At 40.4% G+C, this 19,425-nt stretch overlaps 1 protein-coding gene across 1 annotated transcript in view; it reads left to right on the forward strand.

Moving 5' to 3' along the window:
• The window catches only part of LOC136882174 (aldehyde dehydrogenase 1A1-like), a 66,915-nt gene that overhangs the window by 37,105 nt on the left and 10,385 nt on the right, over window positions 1–19,425 (forward strand). The window contains exons 5-9 of the mRNA XM_067154725.2: window positions 660–850; window positions 927–1,040; window positions 3,063–3,165; window positions 10,397–10,581; window positions 18,731–18,895. Coding sequence (XP_067010826.2) covers window positions 660–850; window positions 927–1,040; window positions 3,063–3,165; window positions 10,397–10,581; window positions 18,731–18,895 — 758 coding nt within the window. The remainder of the gene's footprint in view (window positions 1–659; window positions 851–926; window positions 1,041–3,062; window positions 3,166–10,396; window positions 10,582–18,730; window positions 18,896–19,425) is intronic.

The raw sequence follows: 19,425 nt of genomic DNA on the forward strand, positions 1-19,425 counted from the left end.
CTTCTTGTTGTAAAAATTAAACCACTTTCTCTTTAGTACAGGAAAGTGACTTTACAAAGGAAATTTAATATGTCCTCCTATTCAATACATACACATCTCCATCATTAGATGGAGTAATAATCAACTCGTTTGTGACATCTTCAGTGAAAAAAAAGTTGAAGTTTTTTACATAGTTGATGCTAAAAAACTGTTGAAACCTAATGAAGAAAAGAATGAAATCAAATGAGACATGATGGAAACAAACAATAAGGATTATGGCAAGGTTGTGAACCTCTTAGCCTAAAACTTGCAGTGTGTCATAATTTTAAAAAACAGGACGAAATCACTGTGCTAAAAATTCAAAATGACAGTCTGTCTCCGTTGAGACACCATCACAAATAGTTAAGAGGGGAGCAAAAAACTTGAGAAACTAACTAATATCTTGTAATGTAACAGGAAAGTGAAACATTGGATTCTATTAAGAGACTTCTTCCAGGTGTTTGTTAAGTTTGACATTAGTAGTATACTTGTCGCCCGGGAGGTTGTGGGTTCGGATCGCACTGGTGTCCAGTTGCTCATTTTTATTCTGTATTTAACATCTCTTCCATATGTACTGAATATGACCCAGTATATCAAAAGTTTATTTTGAGGAACTGAAGTGCTCCGTCGACTCTTTACAGATGGAACCAACTTCACATACACTCGCAAGGAGCCAGTCGGAGTAGTGGGTCAGATCATCCCCTGGAACTTCCCAATAATGATGCTGGTGTGGAAGTGGGGTGTTGTCATGGCGACTGGATGTACGAGCGTCTTGAAGCCCGCTGAGCAAACACCCCTCACGGCGCTCTACATCGCGTCACTCAGCAGAGAGGTAAGTGTTACCAGCATTGCACCTTGATGTCTCTCTCCAGAACAACATTGATCATCACTGATTTGTGTTGTCACAGGCTGGTTTCCCCGACGGTGTGGTCAACGTTGTTCCTGGCTATGGTCCCACAGCCGGAGGAGCCATCACTGCTCATTCAGATATCAACAAGGTGGCCTTCACTGGATCTACTGAGGTAATACAGTATAGAATATACTTCACTAGCAGTACTTGTGACGTCACTGTCATTGAAGTAGAAACTAGATTTGAACTCGGTTGATAACAGTAGTGTTACGAATAAAAGACAACTGTTTTCTTGAACTAATGCAGGGTATTATTATTATAAACAAATAAATTGCAATTGTGAAATATCCCAGTGGCAGTGGTCACTTACAGTAGTGTAACAATAAGGTAAAGTTAAAACATAATCACCCAACAACAACAACAAGCTACTGTATATAGACAAAAAAATCAAGGATGCTTTTCGTGTTTTTTTAAAATGATTGGTGGAGAAAACTTTTCTTTTTGAGAAAATGAGGTTCTTTGTTACTTCCAGACGGGTGATTCAAATTCACGAGCTAGGGGCCGATGACCTTCGATGTTAGGCCCCTTAAAACAACAAGCATCATCATCATCATCATCATCATCATCATCATCATCTCAAATTCACGAACTTGCCGTATTTGCTATGTCAAAGAGCCAGCTGCTCCCAATTGCTGTGCGTCAGATGAGGGAAGGGAAGAGATAGGAGAGGAAGTCGGGAACAGAGGTAATGATCAGTGCGAATGCTCAAGTTTCTTGTTAGTTTCGTTTAGTCGCTTCCCAGCCTAAGTAGGCAGTGTACAGTTTGTTCTGCACAAATTGATTACTATACGAACGCCATAGAAAGAGAAGAGGAACTTGTAGCAAGAATATAGGCAGCTTTCCAGGTCATTCGCAGCACACCACACATCCTGAACAGAGTCCACAGGTCACTATTACACCATTGCAAACTTTGCATCGAAGTAGGGAGGGGGGTGTTTTTGCATATTGAACATCTACTGTAATCAAACCATTGGGCATATTGCTTCCTTCATTCAATATTTCATTCCATTTACAATATTGTGAGTGAAGGAGTACACAATTGCGGGGTGACAGCATTGCACCTTCAAGCATGTTAAATAATAAAGAACGTTACTGTGACCAACAAACGTGAAGGGAAATGATCTGGTGTATTCCTTGACTGACAAGTGTGTTGTAATTACAGTGTGTGTAGTTACAGTTGTTCACTGAATGAACAGTGGATATTGCCTCTAAGAGGCAAGCACAATCCTGTATTGAAGAGCAATATGATGTAAAACAAAAACTAAAGATTTCCATCTACTCAATACTATTTATTATAACCTTTAAAAAATACATATGTTTCATGAAACTAGTTTCAATATTGCTAGACTTTCCCATCAACATTATTCTGTTCACACTTATTTCAGCAGAACTGAATTCAATCACATTATTCAAGTGCTAGTATTTTAAGTGTTTCACCTGGTCTTCTGTGAAGTGCATTCTTCAAAGTGGAAGAAAACTGAGAACTTACACAAAATGTGTGGTCGTAATGAGTGTTTAACATATAAATCTTTACTTGTCTTGCACCGAATATCAACAACACATGCTTGCTTCATAAATTTTATCTATAATTCATGTCTTGCCTTAACTTTAATGATTTTCATGGATGATAGTCTCTAGCAAGACCAAAACTAGTTTTGTAAAATAAATGTAACTTTTTAAGGGTACAATAAATAGTATTGAATAGTTAGAAACCTTAAGCTATTGTTTTACATTATATTCCTGTGCAAGTCGAACGAGGAAACTTATATATACCCGTGGAGCATCACCTCTGTCTCAATCATACACCCCACTTCCCCTCCCACCCCTTCTCATCCCTGAAGCACGGCAGCAAGTTCATAAATTTGAATCACGCACCCGGAAGCAACGAAGTAAGCTCATTTTTTCAAGAAAAAAAAAATTCCTGCGGCAATTACACCATCGTTTTTAACATAATGCGAAGAGCATTTCTGTTTTTTTTTTTTTTTTTTTGGCATAGTTCTCATACAATGATCTTACTCTTGCATATTACAAAATAACATATTTTGAGTGCCATTCTGGTTTAGATTTCTACTTCATTAAATCCCCAGTGAAAGTGAAATTCAAACTCCGCTCATTTATTTTTCTCTTTTCCCAGGTTGGACACCTCATCATGGAGATGGCTGGCAAAACCAACCTGAAGCGAGTGTCTCTCGAGCTCGGAGGAAAGAGTCCGCTAGTCATCTGGAAAGACGTGGATCGTGAGTATCGTACCTTCCTGACAAATCAACAGCCAACCACCAACCAATACTTTGAAAGAGATTGGCTGTTTCAAAAATGTTTTCTGAATGAAACCATAATTTAATTTCATCAGTTGCAAATATTTCAAATGGCTGTCGTATAGGGCCAGCATATTTCTGGAAGAAAAATAAGGGACAGCTTTACAAATAATGAAATTCATTTTCAGATTCTGTATTGACTTGGTATAATGATCACAAGGAGTATCAATTTGTCTACTTATTCAATATTTTTATAAATTTAATAATCTCTTTAGATCATTTTACATGAAAACTGGTTTATGTTTCAGCTCTTTTTGAGCCATCATCAGGTACTGAATCTTCACAGTTGCTTAAAATATAACCTAAAACTGCGGTTTTCCCCCCATTTTCAGTGTTTATATGGAACAGGCAGTAAAGGAAATCAAAGAGGAATTTGGAAAGGGAATAGCAATCCAAGGAGAGGAAATCAAAACCCTCAAAATTGTCGATGATATTGTTAATTTATCTGTATCTGCAGAAGATCTGTAGAAATTGCTGAATAGTATGGACAGAGTCTTGAGGAAGGAGTCGTCGTCGTCGTCGTCGTCGTCGTCGTCGTCGTCGTCGTCGTCGTCGTCGTCGTCGTCATCATCATCATCATCATCATCAGGCAATTCTATCATAACATGATGTGGCCTCTTTAAGTCATGAACTCAGGTAAATCTTTAGCAGAACTCACCATGTGGAATGGTCTCGAGCTGTTCTCTGCCAGATAACACCAGCTATTCTCTTGATGTCTTTGTCCCATCTGTCTGGCGGTAGTTTCCCTTTCGTAAATTCATTTAGTGTCCAGGTCTCACAGCCATAAGTCAGTACAGGTAGAATGCACTGATCATAAACAATTTTCTTCAGATTTACTGGCATATTTGATCTGAAGACAGTTGAGTTTCTTCCATACGCCTTCCATCATAGCTTAATGCGTCGAAAAATTTGTGCTCTTATATCACCTTTCACATTCATCAACTGGCCCAGATAGATATATTCATTGACCTTCTCTAACGCCATGTTGTTGATGTTCACACTTCCTGCTGTGACCCACTTGTTGGACATGACTTTTGTGTTGGAGAGGTTCATCTTCAAGCCGACTGACTCACATTCCATGGCAAGATCAGTAACTAAGGTCTGGAGTTCGTCATTGTCGTTTGCCAGTAATGCAATGTCATCAGCAAATCTCATGTTGTTAAGCCTTCTGCCATTGACCCTTATACCCTTTCCTTCCCAATTTAATTTCGACATTGCCATTTCCAAAACAGCTGAGAATAGCTTTGGAGATATTGGATCACCTTGTTTAACACCTCTTCCGATAGGGAATTCTGAAGTTGCTTCACCGACATTAACAAAGGCTGAAGAGGTCTTGTAGATGTTATTGAGAACTCTGATATAAGCCACTTCAACTCCCTGCTCATCTAAGGCTTGTAAGATAGCTGAATGGCTGATTGTATCAAATGCCTTTTCAGAATCAATAAAGGCTATGCACAGAGTCATCTGGTATTCATTTGCTCTGTTAATCACTTCACGCAGAGCCAGAATGTGGTCCATTGTGCTAAAGCTGCTGCGGAATCCTGCTTGTTCAACTGACTGGGTTGAGTCAAGGGTAGAGCTGATTCTGTACAACAAGGTCATCATAAAAAGTTTGTACAAAACAGAGAACAAGCTTATAGGGTGATAGTTTTGGATATTGTGAATACTTCCTTTTTTATGCAGCAATACTATCTTTGCTTTATTCCATGATGCTGGGATTGAAGCATTGTGAAAACAAAAAGTGAAGATTTTAGCCAAGTGGTTTACTGTTTCATCGCCTGTAAGCTTTAGAATATCATCAGAAAGATCATCGTCACCGGCAACAGTTCCTTTCTTCATGTTGTCTATAGCATATCTGACTTCCGAAGGAAGTATATCTGGAACTTTAGTTACACTTTTTAGGTCAGGAGCTATCGAAATTCCCTTTGTTTTACTATACAGACTGCTATAAAAGGAGCATAAGATTAAAATAAATAAGTCCAAAACAAAACAAAAGTAATGGAGCGCAGTCGAACAAAGGCAGGTGATGCAGGAAATATTAGATTAGGAAATGAAATCTTAAAGGATGTAGATGAATATAGTTATCTGGGTAGTAAAATAAGTAATGATGGCAGAAATAAGGAAGACATAAAATGCGGACTAACACAAGCAAGGAAGAGCTTTCTTAAGGAATTTGCTCACTTCGGACATTGATATAGGAATTAGAAAGATGTTTTTGAAGACTTTTGTCTGGAACATGGCATTGTATGGAAGTGAAACATGGATGATAACTAGCTCAGAAAGAGAATAGAAGCTTTTGAAATGTGGTGTTACAGAACAAAGGTGAGATGGATAGATCGAATCACGAATGAAAAGAATCAAATTGTTGATAGGAGATCGTTGTGGCTAAATTTGATGAGAAGAAGAGATAGAATGATAGGACACATCTTAAGGCATCCAAGACTTGTTCAGTTTTTTTTTTTAAGGGAAGTATAGGCGGTAAGAACATTAGGGGTACATCAAGGTGTAAATATGACGAGCAGATGTAGGATGTAGTAGTTACAGAGAAATGAAAAGTTTAGCACAAGATAGGGAGGAATGGAGAACTGCATCAAACCAGTATGGACTGACGACTCAAACAACATAAACATAATATCATTTTCATTTCCCTTTGTCCATCTCCTGCCAGGTTGGGGTGTTGACGGTATACACTCGCTCATTTTTAGGTTATTGTTACGATAGGGTCGCATTCCCAAAGGCAATATTTCTAATGTTTCTGCTTATGCAGGTCGTTCACAGAGCCTCTTGCAAATCTTCTCTTTTTTCCTCACAGTCTCTCGTTCATCACTGTCTGCCACTGTAGTCCTCTCTGATTTACGTCATCTTCCACCTGATCCCTACATCTTGTTCGTGGTCCTATCCAATTGGTCTTCTTCCAGATTCTGTCCATTCCAGAGCTGTTCTTGGTAATCTTTCTCGTCCCATTCCTTTGATGTGGCCGAACCATTTCAGCCTATTTGTCTCCATAGTTTCTTTTAGGGGCTTGATCTGTAGTGTTTCTTATTGTTTCATTTCTTATCTTGTCTCTCCTTGTTTTACCCAAGCTCCCTCGCAGAAAGTGCATTTCTTTCACTTGTAATCTACTCAGATTTTTTTTGACAAAGTCTAACATTCTGATCCATAGGTCAGTATTGGACTAGTTGTGCAATTGAGTAGAATTATATGTTTGTTTTTGGGAGAATAAAACTTTTCAATTTAACATACTTGGCTGCAGAGAAGAAGTGCAGATTGCAGTTCCTGGATGTGCTCCCTAAGTGGATCCCATTAACATCCTATGTAAGCTTTTCCTTGCTCTAACCTTCTTTTCAGTGGAATGGTACAGTCCTCTAAAAATGAGCAAATGATCTTGCTGAAATCCAAGATACTTGATGGCTGAGGACGAGTAAAAGTTTTCTTCCTTCCCAGTGAATACGAAGTTTATGTTGTGCAGCATGGTTGCAAAGATGAAACAATTTGACCACTGTTTTGCTGGAATTTGGCTTGAGAAAGTAGTCCTTGTAGTACTTGGACCGATTGCTGAAAGAGGTCTGCAGCCTGGATTCCATGTCTTCAAATAACTTGGACTGTCCTCCAACACAAAGATTGAATTGCAAAAAGTGTCCTGATTGACAGGTAGACTGTTCCTGTATTCAATGAAAAGAATTGGTGCAAGGACACTACCCTCTGGAAGGTCATTTTTTTGGTCCCTCAAAGCGACTCTGTAGGTACCTTGAATAGTCACCTGGAATCTCCTATTCTGCAGGAAGTGTGGAATGATTCTTGCGAGTTTGAAATCCCTCTCTAGTTATTCCTACGTTAGTTAGATGTAATCCACTATGCGAGTGAGACAGAACAATACCCTTACGTCTCCAGTTAAGTTACATATGACTTAAGTATGAGAGCGGGACTTGTAGAGCATCATCCTTGTTTTCAGAGGTACTTGTTCATCCCATAGCAGCTGTCTTACTTGATGGTAGAAGTGCATCACCTTGTTGATTTGGTTCCCTTTAGACACCATCATCATCATCATCATCATCATAATAATATAATTCCAGTTTCCCGGATATTATTAACAAGCCTTTCCACTTCTTCTTGTGCATATATAACTTGTCATGGAGAAAATCATCCACTGTCCATCCATCCTCATTGAGAGGTCCTCCTGCAGGTCTCTTCCCCTCCACCTGTCTTTCCAAATTTATTCTGGCTGTTCTTGTAGGCTCCATCCTTATCACATGCCCGTACCACCATTGTCTGGATGTGCGGATTTGGTCTAATAGGAATGTCTTTATTCTGCCTTCTTTCCTCACTTCCTCATCTCTTAACTTGTCAATCTTCGTCTTCTCATTGGTGGATCTAAGAAATTTCATCTCTGATGCTTGCAGTCTTGATGAATCTCTTTTTGTGAGGGTGCACACTTCAATACCATAGGTCAATGTTGGTAAGAAATAGCTGTTAAACATCATCAGTTTGGCTGGTTTTGGAATCATATCATCCCATGAAAGTGTTCCTACTTGTTGGTAGAATTGTTCACTTTTGCATTCTGTTTGTAATTTCTTTTCTGACCAAATTATCACTGGAGATTAAACTTCCAAGGTAAGCAAATCCACACACTCTAGCTGGTGGTCTCCTAGTTTTACACTTGCTGGATGCCCTTCTCTGTTGACTGCCATCACCACCGTCTTGGTCTCGCTGATGTTGAGGTTATATTCCTGGAACTGGGATTTCCATACGTTGAGTCTGGTCTGTACTTCCTCTTCTGTTTCACCCCAAATCATGATATCATCAGCAAAGGCCACTGCATTCAGTTCACCTAACTTTTCCTTGACGTTTTTCATTACATTGTCCATAACAGTGATGAACAGTACCATGGTGGGGACAGTGCACTTCCTTGCTGAACTCTACTCTTGGTCTTAAACCATGATAATCGACCTTCCCCAGTTTGTACACAGCTAGTACAGTGTTTCTACAACATCTGAATTTTCCTTACCAGTTCTTCAGGCACATTTCTTTCCCTCAGGCACTCCCAGATCTTATCTCTCATAACACTATCATAGGCCTTTTCTATATCCAGGAATACAATAACCAGGTTCTTGCCTTTCTCCCAATACTTTTCCATCAGCATGGGGTGTTAAAATTAGATCCATTGTTGATCTGTTACTTCTGAATCCATATTGCTCCTCCTCTAACTGTGTTTCAATGATGGTTCTCAATCTACTTTCTATGGTCTTCTCTAGAACTTTTAGCCCACGAGGCAGGAGTGTTAATCCTCTGTAGTTGGTGGGTTTCCGTCTGCTGCCTTTCTTAAACAGGGGAATTATAACGCCCTTGCTCGAATCTGCAGGTATTTTATTGTCTGTCCATATGGCATTTAGTACTCTGTGCAGCCATTGTATACCATGGATGCCTGCTGCCTTTATCATGTCCGCATTCACTTCATCTGCACCTGAAGATTTTCCTTTAGGTATAGATTTTAAGGCTGTCTCAGTTTCTGTCGAGGTGATTGTAGGCTTGGATTTCCGGTTCTGTATTTTGTTCTTGAACTGGTCTGTAGGTGGGCGAAAAGGTTCTTCAGGACTTCTCTCGTGTCACTTTCTGTCCTGACCAGATTTCCATTTCCATCTTCAAGTGCCTTTGTGGTATTCGTTGGTTTCCTTTTACCTCTGATAACACTATACAGTAGATTCTTATTGCCTCTGTCTACCTCCAGTTTCTGAGTGAATATATTCCATGCCTTGGTCTTTTCTTCTGTAACAGTTCTTTTAACGTCCAGTTTCTTGTGTCGATATAATTGTTTGAGGTTTCTGATCTTTGCCTCGTCTCTAGTAAGATCCGGTTTATTTTTCTCCCAATTTCAATCTGTCCACAACAGATTTCTTTCCCCGATTGCTGCTCTCACTCTTTCATTCTGCCAAGGTGTTTCCTTCTCCCTTGTTTTCATACTTGTCTTTCCACAAACTTCAGTTGCTTCCTTAACCAATGTGTCCCTTAGTCTGGTCCATTCTGCCTCTCCATTTTTCCTTTATCTCTTGGTAACAGGGTTTTTTATCCAGTTCTGTTACTCAGTTTTCTGGAGTTCCCATTCTTTGATTTTTGGCATTTTCCTGTTCTATACTTTTGGCACATAGAAGTTTCTCAGGTCACTGTCAAGACTCTCACTGGGTATTACTGTGAAATCTGTTACCATTCTGCTCCTTTCTTCATCTGAGATGACATAATCAATTACAGTCTTTTGTAGTATTTTAGACACAGTGCTACCAAACTACCTGAAATTTGATATACTGTCCAGCTTTGCAGTCTCTCTTCCTATTACTCTTCTGATTTGCTCCAGATCGTGATGCCATCTGCAAATACGAGGGACATCCAGAAATTAAGTTTCCCTACTAAAAAAAAAGAAGAAAGAGGGTGACATAGTTGTCTAAAAAACTTTATTGGTATCATGTACAGCAATATTGGAGCTATTTTTGGACATAATCTCCACCAGAATTGAGGCATGTGTCATATCGTGGGACCAAGGTTTGAATGCCAGAGTCTTAGAAGTCTCTTGCCTGGGAATGGGAGCAACGTGACATTAGTCTTCAGATCTTCATCTGTGTGAAAATGCTAACAGGAAGACAGGAATTTTGTGAGGTGCAAAGAAAGAGCAAGGTCAGGGCTGTACGGTAGATGATCAAACATCTCCCAGTCAAACTCCTGCAGAACAGCTGCTGAGTGCCGTGCCCTATGTGGGCAAGCATTGTCATGGATCAGCTCAACAACTGCACTGAGCATTCCATGCCTCTTGTTATGAATGGCCCATCACAATTTCCGTAGACACTTTATCACGGACCGAACGTTGCAGGCGGCAGGAGAAAGCATGCAAGTTGCCATATCGAGCTACCTCTGCACTGCTGACACCAGGCGGGAACTGTTCAACCGGTATATGATTGCTACGTCATAGATCTGTTGCGCATGCTGATATTTCCCAGCTAAATTTATTTGCAAGAAAAGAAGTAGGGAAACTTATATTTCTGGATGGCCTGCATATGAAGGCTACTAGAGTACGATGCTCTATTCTTTTAAGTGACTTCAAATAATGATAATATTAATAACTTTCTCATTTCACCATCTTGGTCTCACCAAATCTGTCGCATTACAGTGGACGAAGCTGTCAACATCGCCTACGATGCGATCTTCGCAAATCAAGGCCAGAGCTGTGCCGCAGGCTCACGAACGTACGTCCATGAGGATATCTATGATGAATTTGTGAAGAGAGCTACTGCAAAGGCAGTTGCGAGGAAAGTCGGCGATCCTTTTGATGCAGCCAACGAGCAGGGACCCCAGGTAGGTTGCTGATGAACACAAATACTTTTCATTTAAATTTCTTGTTTTCTGTGAATTAACACTTAACAGTAGAATATGTTTGTCTGGTTACAAACTTCTTCCATTTTGTTCACTGAAAAAGTATGGGAATATACAGTAAAGTCGTTGGGACGCAAAAATCGGACTTCGAATTATATATATTTGCCATGTCACAAAATATTCTAAGACCCATTACTGCATGCAATTTACCTTGATTCACAGTTTGAACCCTTCAAATGCCATGGAAAAAAATATTTCCAAAATGTATCCATTAAGGTGCATTTACATTATCAAATAATGCACCTGGATAAATCACTGGCAAACAATGAAAAGGAAAACAAATGTTTCAAAGATGAGGACAAATTATGCTGGCTCCCCTGTGCAAATGCTTTATTTTTTGGATTACTGTACTGTTAGCATTTTTTAGATGCCTTGTACTTGCACAGAAAGTGCCCAACGCCCTTAAAACATCGTGGCTTATCGAACCTTCCTATGACGAGGGGAGCAGTTGTCTCACTTCTGTGTGCATTGCAACACAGTACAATGATCTTGTATGATTTCCCAGCTGGCACTTCTCTCCTTTAAAACCATAAGTCCGTTTGGGCTCGGTATTAAAAAAAACCAATGCAGTTTCATTGGCAATGACAATATTGTTTGGTGCGTATGAATTAATTATATAAGCCACACTTTGTCCCAAACTGTGGCATCACCAGTGTTCACGGATTCTGCTTCTCCGCACGTTGCCTGCAACGTGATATTGTGGCGTTCCTTAAAATGCTGAATATAAAAGAATTGCGATTTCACTCGAACTTGGCAAATATGAAGCACACTATAGACACACTGAAGTGAGTAAGGGCAGAAAGCTACCCCTGCACATCCTGGAAGACGCGTTCTATCACGAGGCAGATAAATTTTGAATTTATTACTCTGTAAAATACTTTTTTTTTAATGTAAGGGCAGTTTCGAATTAAAAGTCTGAATTCCGGTAATGGGATCAACATTGTTCTTTGAATTACAAATTATCCGTATATCGAATTAAGCAATTTAAGTAACGTGCAAAACCGTACCTCATGTTTGTGGGAACGAGAGCTTCTTTGAATTAGGCGGGATTTTGAAACCGAAACCGATTTTGAATTACCGAGGTTCCATTGTAGCTACCTGTTGCTTAGAGGAAGTGATGACTGAATAAGTGTGAAATTTGCAAATCACTATAGCTTTTGTAATATTAGAGTTCATCATCCTTCTTCTGCTTTCCCTTTATCCATCTCCTGTTTTGTCGGGGCATTTATGACACCAGTCCACCTTCCTCTCTCCTTCCACCATTCCTCTTCCATCATTTTGTTCTGGTCTAGGTTTCTTATCCTTGTGTTACGGAACCACATTTATTCCATGGACTGCCGTGTCATATCTTACTGGCATATCTATGAACATTACAAGTGACACAATACTGTTTATCTTGTTTGTGTAATCTTTGGTTGTGGTGTAGATCATGGCGTACAATGTATCTCTTGGTCAGTGCAGTGAATTGTAAACTTGTTTTATGTAAATAAATTGGAGCATTTGTGTTAAATTGTGTTAACGTTACATTATAAGCACTTTTCTCAACATCTGGCGACCGTGACAGGATTAGTTTCCGCGTAAATATGGCAGAAATCACGAAATTGAAAAGTGAACGAACACAATTGCGCCGATTGTTTACACGTGCTGGCAATGACTTTGAACAGAAGTTAAATGCAGAACAACCCACAAGAGAAGAGGTCTCCGCAGGATTCAAGATCTTCGAGGACAAAGCTGAACGATTATTCGTGCTCGATGAAAAAATTCGTGATGTTTGGTACGCCGGAGAGCACAAAGAAGAAGAAGAGATCGCTGCCGAATACGAAATCATGGAGGGATACCGCGAAAGGTGGTTAACCTTAAAGACCAGGTATGAGAATATTTTGCATGATGACACACTCAGTGACAATGGGGCAAATAGTATTGCTAGTACTAGTTCTAGTAAATCCAGGAGTAAAAGAAATTTAAGATTGCCGAAATTAGAACTTAAACAGTTCGATGGAGATGTGCGCAACTGGATAGCCTTCTGGGGGCAGTTCAGAAAGATACATGAGGATGATGAAATCGAGGAAGAGGATAAATTCCAATACCTTTGCCAGGCTACTGTACCCGGGACGTCAGCTAGAGAACTCGTGGAAAGTTTCCCACCCTCAGCTTCAAATTATCAGAAAGCTATAGAGCAATTAAAATCGAGGTTTGCAAGAGATGAACTTCTGATTGAGATTTACGTTCGTGAACTCTTGCAATTAGTACTTCAAAAGAGTAGCATGCTAAACGATATAAGTCTACGGAGTCTTTTTGATAAACTGGAGACCCAGTTAAGGGCACTAGAGTCACTAGGGGTTACTAGCGATAAATATGCGGCAATGCTCTACCCGCTTGTAGAATCAGCACTACCAGATGACATTTTGAAAGCATGGGAGCGGTCTCGTATGTCGCAGGCATGTAAGAAGGGTGACCAATCTAATTATCTCGAGACACTTTTGAGATTTTTGAGACAAGAGGTAGAAAGTGAACAACGTCTCCTTCTGGCTCGTTCTAATTTCTTAGGTGGCTGTGGGAGTGCATCGCAAAATAACAAAGAAAAGCTACCGACAGCAGCAGTAATTTTCTCGAGTGAAGAGAAAAGGGGTGATAGGGCATGTATTTGGTGCGATAAAGGGAACCACATGTCTCAGGACTGTTTTAAAGCTAGAGGTCTCACTACAGAGAAAAAACAAGAAGTTTTGAAAAAGAAAGGAGCATGTTTCCATTGCCTCAAGGTGGGCCATAGTGCAAAAAAGTGCAAAGTTGTGCTCAAGTGCTTGATTTGTTGCAAGGGGCATCACACTATTATGTGCAAGGGTTTAAAGGATATAATTCCAGTCGATAGCAGCAAGAAAAGTTCAGTTGAGAAAGGAAACGAACCAGGTAGAACAGAGAACTTACTGTCTCATCAAAAGGGTCAGACATTGTTGCAAACTTTGGTAGTTAAAGTGTCGGTGGACAAGGTTGTTAAGTTGGCAAGAGTGTTACTAGACTCGGGATCTCAAAGATCATACATCACAAAGGACAGTGTTCACAAGCTTGGGCTGAAGAAGATAGGGGAAGAGACGTTAATACATAATCTGTTTGGTGGAGTAGAGACAGGGCGAGAAGTGCATGGTATTTATGAAGTTACTCTTAGAAGTTTAGATGACAAATTTGAGTGCACCATTCCTATGTTGGACCAACAGAAAATTTGTGATTTTGTACCCCGGCTTGAGACACAGCGGTATTACCCAGTGCTTCGAAACCACAACATAATCTTATCAGATGTAGGCTATAATGTTCCTGAGGTAAAGATATTACTTGGGGCAGACGTAATGGGGCAACTGCTAACAGGCTGCAGATTAGTTTTAGATGACACGATGGTTGCTCTCGAAACTAAGCTGGGCTGGACGGTGATGGGGCAGCGTAGAATATTCAGCAACTGCAATACAGTAACTGACCTCTTTAGTATGGCAGGTTTTAATGTAGCTGATTTGTGGCGTCTGGAAGCCATAGGCATTAGTGACCCGGCAGATGTCAAAACCAAAGAAGTTCTAGAAGCAGAGACACTTGAATTCTTCGAGAAGACAGTGAAAGTTGACCAAGAAGGAAGATACGAGGTTTGCCTTCCCTGGAAAGAGGGGCACCCGCAGCTGAGGGACAACTACGATCTAGCGGAGAAGAGATTGTTGAGTGTAAGCAAAAGACTAGAAACCATTGGCAAGTTGGAAGAGTATGATGAAATCTTTCGTGAATGGCTGCGGGAGGGCATAGTGGAAATGATACCCTCTGCCAGCAAGAATGATGGTCACTACCTCCCTCACCAGCCAGTAATAAAGGAATCTAGTATGACCACCAAAATTAGGCCTGTGTTCGATGCCTCAGCCCAAGATAAAAGAGGCAACTCACTTAACAGCTGTCTGGAAAAAGGGCCCAATTTGGTGGAATTAATACCCAAGCTGTTGATACAATTCAGAAAACAGGCTATTGGAGTGACAGCTGATATCAGAAAGGCATTTTTACAAATCAAGCTAGCCCAAGGTGACAAGGATTTTTTAAGATTTCTTTGGTGGAAGGACTGTCGTAACAAAGAGGTGGCAATCCTCAGGCACTGCAGAGTTGTCTTTGGAGTGTCGTCTAGTCCATTTCTACTGGGTGCGACTATATCACATCACTTGAGACATGCGCCTGAGGAACTGAATAGTACTGCAGAGCGACTCAGAGACTCTTTCTACGTGGACAACTGTGTTACCAGTGTAGCCAATGAAGAACAGTTGCAGAAATTTGTGAGGGAAGCTACTGCACTGATGTCTACAGCACAATTTGATCTTCGCGGATGGATCAGCAGCCCCGTCCATCAAGAAGACAGAGCTGCTATGCAAGATGGAGTTGTTCCAGTCCTGGGTCTCTTATGGGATGTCACTACAGATGAGCTTCTCTGTGATGTCAAAACCATTGCGATGACCACTTGTCGAGTTACCAAGAGGAATCTGTTGTCTGTGGCTCAGCGTGTTTTCGACCCAATTGGCTTCACATGTCCGTCTACCTTACTACCAAAGCTGATGCTGCAAGAAACATGGAAACACAAATTTCGATGGGATGAAGAGCTTCCGGATAGCATTACAAGTAAATTCAAGAACTGGGTGGAGCAGATGCAATGGTTAGCTAGATGTCGCCTTCCAAGGAGAATGGGATGTTACGGAACCACATTTATTCCATGGACTGCCGTGTCATATCTTACTGGCATATCTATGAACATTACAAGTGACACAATACTGTTTATCTTGTTTGTGTAATCTTTGGTTGTGGTGTAGATCATGGCGTACAATGTATCTCTTGGTCAGTGCAGTGAATTGTAAACTTGTTTTATGTAAATAAATTGGAGCATTTGTGTTAAATTGTGTTAACGTTACATTATAAGCACTTTTCTCAACACCTTGTGACACCAAGCTTGACAGCTGCAGTTGCTTAACTGTAGCCAGTATCCAGTAATCGGGAGATAGTGGGTTTGAACCCCACTGCCGGCAGCCCTGAAGATGGTTTTCCGTTGTTTCCCATTTTCACACCAGGCAAATGCCGGGGCTGTACCTTAATTAAGGCCACGGCTGCTTCCTTCCACTTCCTAGACCTTTCCTGGTCTATCGTCGCCATAAGATCTATCTGTGTTGGTGTGACGTTAAGCAAATATATCCTTGTGACTAATCTTTCTTTATTGAATCGATCCACCTTGTTCTAGCCTCCCTCTTGCTCTCTTTCCATTTATTTTGGTATTTTTTTCTCTTCCAATCTCTTTACATGTCCAAACCATCTTAGTTTATTCCTACCAAAACACCGCCCGTCGTTGGGGGACACAGATGAAGAGTACACCTACAGTATCCCCTGCCTGTCGAAAGAGGTGACTAAAAGGGGCAACTAAGGTATGATGACATTAGAACCACAAGATTACTTGTGATTAGTATCATTATGTGCGGAACACCATGGGTCAGTACCACTAGTACACATGGGTTTACGTTACTACGGGTCTGGGCATTGCTTGTGATAAGTATCATCATGTACATTCCACCGGTCGGTGGAATGGGTCTGCGTTACCTATGAGAAGTACCAAGTTACAAGAAACACCGTGGTCTACGCTGCCTGTGTTTCACATTACTATGTGAGAAAACCACAGGTTTGGCTAGCACCTGTGATAAGTACCATTACGTGGGGAGCACCACGGGTCTGGATTGCTTGAGTGGTGCCCTTATGTGCGAAACGCCATGGGTTTGTGTTACCTGTGAGTGTGCTGCCATTGTGTGTGACATACCATGGCTCTACATTACCTGTGATTAGTACCACTATGAGGGCCGGTGACCTAGCTGTTAGGTCCCTTACTTCTTAGGTATTTCATTTGGCTGATTGTCATCATTTCTTGTACTTGTAGCATCGATGTCATTTCCATGCCAGTTAGGAATATTTTGGGAGGCTACAGCATCTGCCTTCAATTATTTTTTGTAATGGCAAGCCCAGCAATTCGTTTTTTAAGTCGTGTTCATAGTTACGAGGGAGAAAATGTGTGGAAGAATTTCTAGCAGCGTTAGGGTACATTTTGTCAGCTCTTTGAACCATAACATCCATATAGCCCATAAATAGTAATTTTTTGGAAAGCCATGATAAATTATATTCTCAGTTTTATAAGCCATAATTTTACACTCTGCAACAGCACAATTATTCCTGCTTTAACTAATTTTACTACCTCCTTGCACTAAATAACAGCGCATATTCTAAACTTCACTTAAAATCACTTAACAAAAATGCAATAAACAATTAAACAGCTGACCGGAGACTGCTTACTGATGATACTGCTTGTAACACACTACAGAAGAGTCCTCACAGTGTCATCACAAGCTATGAGAGCAGTTAGCACAGGAAAACAATTCTGGCACCCCCTGGGTTAGACTAACACAGCGGACAAACACCTGTACTAGGTGCGCATGTTTCCTTGAACTCTCTCAACGAGGAGAGCGGTGAGTTGCACTTCCGCCTCTCTTCGTGCAGTGTGGCTAACCAAATGGCAATGGAACCAATAGTAACACAGTTGATATACAAGATTCATTCAAAATATATTTTCATAAATCCCCATTTGCCTTGTAGGTACCTACTTAATTATAGCACTTTGTATGGAACATTTCTAGTCTCAATTCATTCACTACTGTCAGACTGTGAGTCTACGAATGAATACTTACCACTTGTATTTTCTCATGTGTTAATTATTTCCTCTATGAGAAAAGTTCTTGGACGTATTTTTAGTACCCTTCCCAATGCATGTGAGTTGACAGAATGTATCGATGGTGTGCTTTCGATGAGCCTGGAACAGCATCAGCCATTTTAGACTTTTCCAATATAGTCGGAGATGTAAAAGTTACAAGTTATCCTTCAGATTCTATGCCTAGATGTGAAAGTTGTAAAAGGAAAAGTTTCCTGTGAAAAGCATGCATTTTGGTCAGCCTAAAAGTATTAGTGAGTATTAATTTAATGTGGTGGTTGTTCAGAGTAGTCAAAAAGAAAGTCCTTTAAATTGGTTACGTTACTCGGCACTAATTCAGTTATTTAACATGTAAGGTGATAATCTGTACAATAGTTGTAAATAAAAACACACACACACACTCTCTCCCTCTCTCTCTCTCTCTCTCTCTCTCTCTCTCTCTCTCGTTATGAACTCTTGACAGTATTACTCCCTGTGGGTGGGAGTGGTAGAATAACACCCGTGGGGCCTTTAGCTGAGTCCTGGCATTGCTTCTACTTACTTGGGCTAGGCTCCTCACTTTAATCTATTCCATCTGACCTCCCTTGGTCAACTCTTGTTCTTCTGCAACCCCGATGGTCTTAAGTTTGCATATCCTAGGAAGTTTTTCATTTTCATGCCTTTCATGGCCCTTGTCTTTCTTTGGCCGATGTCTTCATTTTTCGAAGTGTCAGATCCGTTCCATTTCTTTTCTTTCTGATTAGTATCATATAGAGGATGGTTGCCCATTTGTTCTTCCTCTTAAAACAGTAATCACCACAACAACCACCACCACTGATGATATTCTGCACTACTTGGTACTGCAGTAGTGGCTGTTAAAGTTGCCAGCTCTCATTACAAAGTTAAGACCCCTGCCGATCTGGCATTAAGGAGCCAAGGGCTCAAGAAAACTTGCATGAACTGTATTAATCTTTATTTCGTTTTCCTCTGCTTATCCAGTTTTCTTCTTATCCTACACTTCTTGCATCAAAGACTGAAGGTCTGTCGAGGTGAGCTCCCTACGACTGTTGAAACCCGCTCTCCCAATGAAACTGGAAAGGAGAAGGGTCGGGGAAGAACTGGAAGTAGAACAGCTTGGGTTTATAAGGAGAGAGCTAGTCAGTGCGAAGATGTAGTCTTCTTTCCTCACGCCCACCTCTCATTGTGTTCATATTTATGTTCATAGCCCTGTGCTCTCAACTGTGGTGTCTGGGGTTTGAAGACAGAACAGTTGAGTTTGACATGGACAAATTATTGTCTATACTACTGTAGTATACTTATATCTTCTGATCTTTCTCCTTCAAGATCGACGACGAGATGTTCAACAAAGTGCTCGGTCTGATCGAGTCCGGCAAGAGGGAAGGTGCCAAGGTGGAGTGTGGAGGAAACCGCCTGGGTGACCGGGGCTTCTTCATCCAGCCGACGGTGTTCTCAAACGTCTCGGATAACATGAGGATCGCCAAGGAAGAGGTAATGTTGACATAAGTTAATGCTTATAAGTGAATAACTTTTTTTTTTAAAGGGGAGTGAATAGTCTTTTTAAAATTCTTTTTCATATCTTATGTACTCAGGTCTTTTCATTGGTTTCAGACAGATGTTTGTTGAATCTGTGATTTGTTATTGATTCTTAGAAGGTTTGTCTACAAAATATTAACCAATTATTTTTCTTAAAGACTTGAAGACTGTAGGAGATGGTGATGATGATTTATTTGAAATGAAATTAAGTTTAATTGCTTCCAGGATGTTTCATCCACTAATTTCCTGATTAGACATTTATCCATCAAAATTATTTCCCCTTTTTTCAGTCCATGGCATCATCCACAATGCTTTGTTCTTGCAAGCTTGTCCAGAATAGGATATTTTATAATTCCCTTTTTTTTCATCCAATTAGAATAGGCCTACTCATCTCATCTACTTCAAATTCACCCATTTTCTCCTATTCCATTGCATCCATTATGTTTATTGTCATCCTTTCAATTCAGTCATCAATGATCTGCTGT

The sequence above is a fragment of the Anabrus simplex genome, chromosome 10 (assembly GCF_040414725.1).
Source record: "Anabrus simplex isolate iqAnaSimp1 chromosome 10, ASM4041472v1, whole genome shotgun sequence".
Taxonomy (NCBI): Eukaryota; Metazoa; Arthropoda; class Insecta; order Orthoptera; family Tettigoniidae; genus Anabrus; species Anabrus simplex.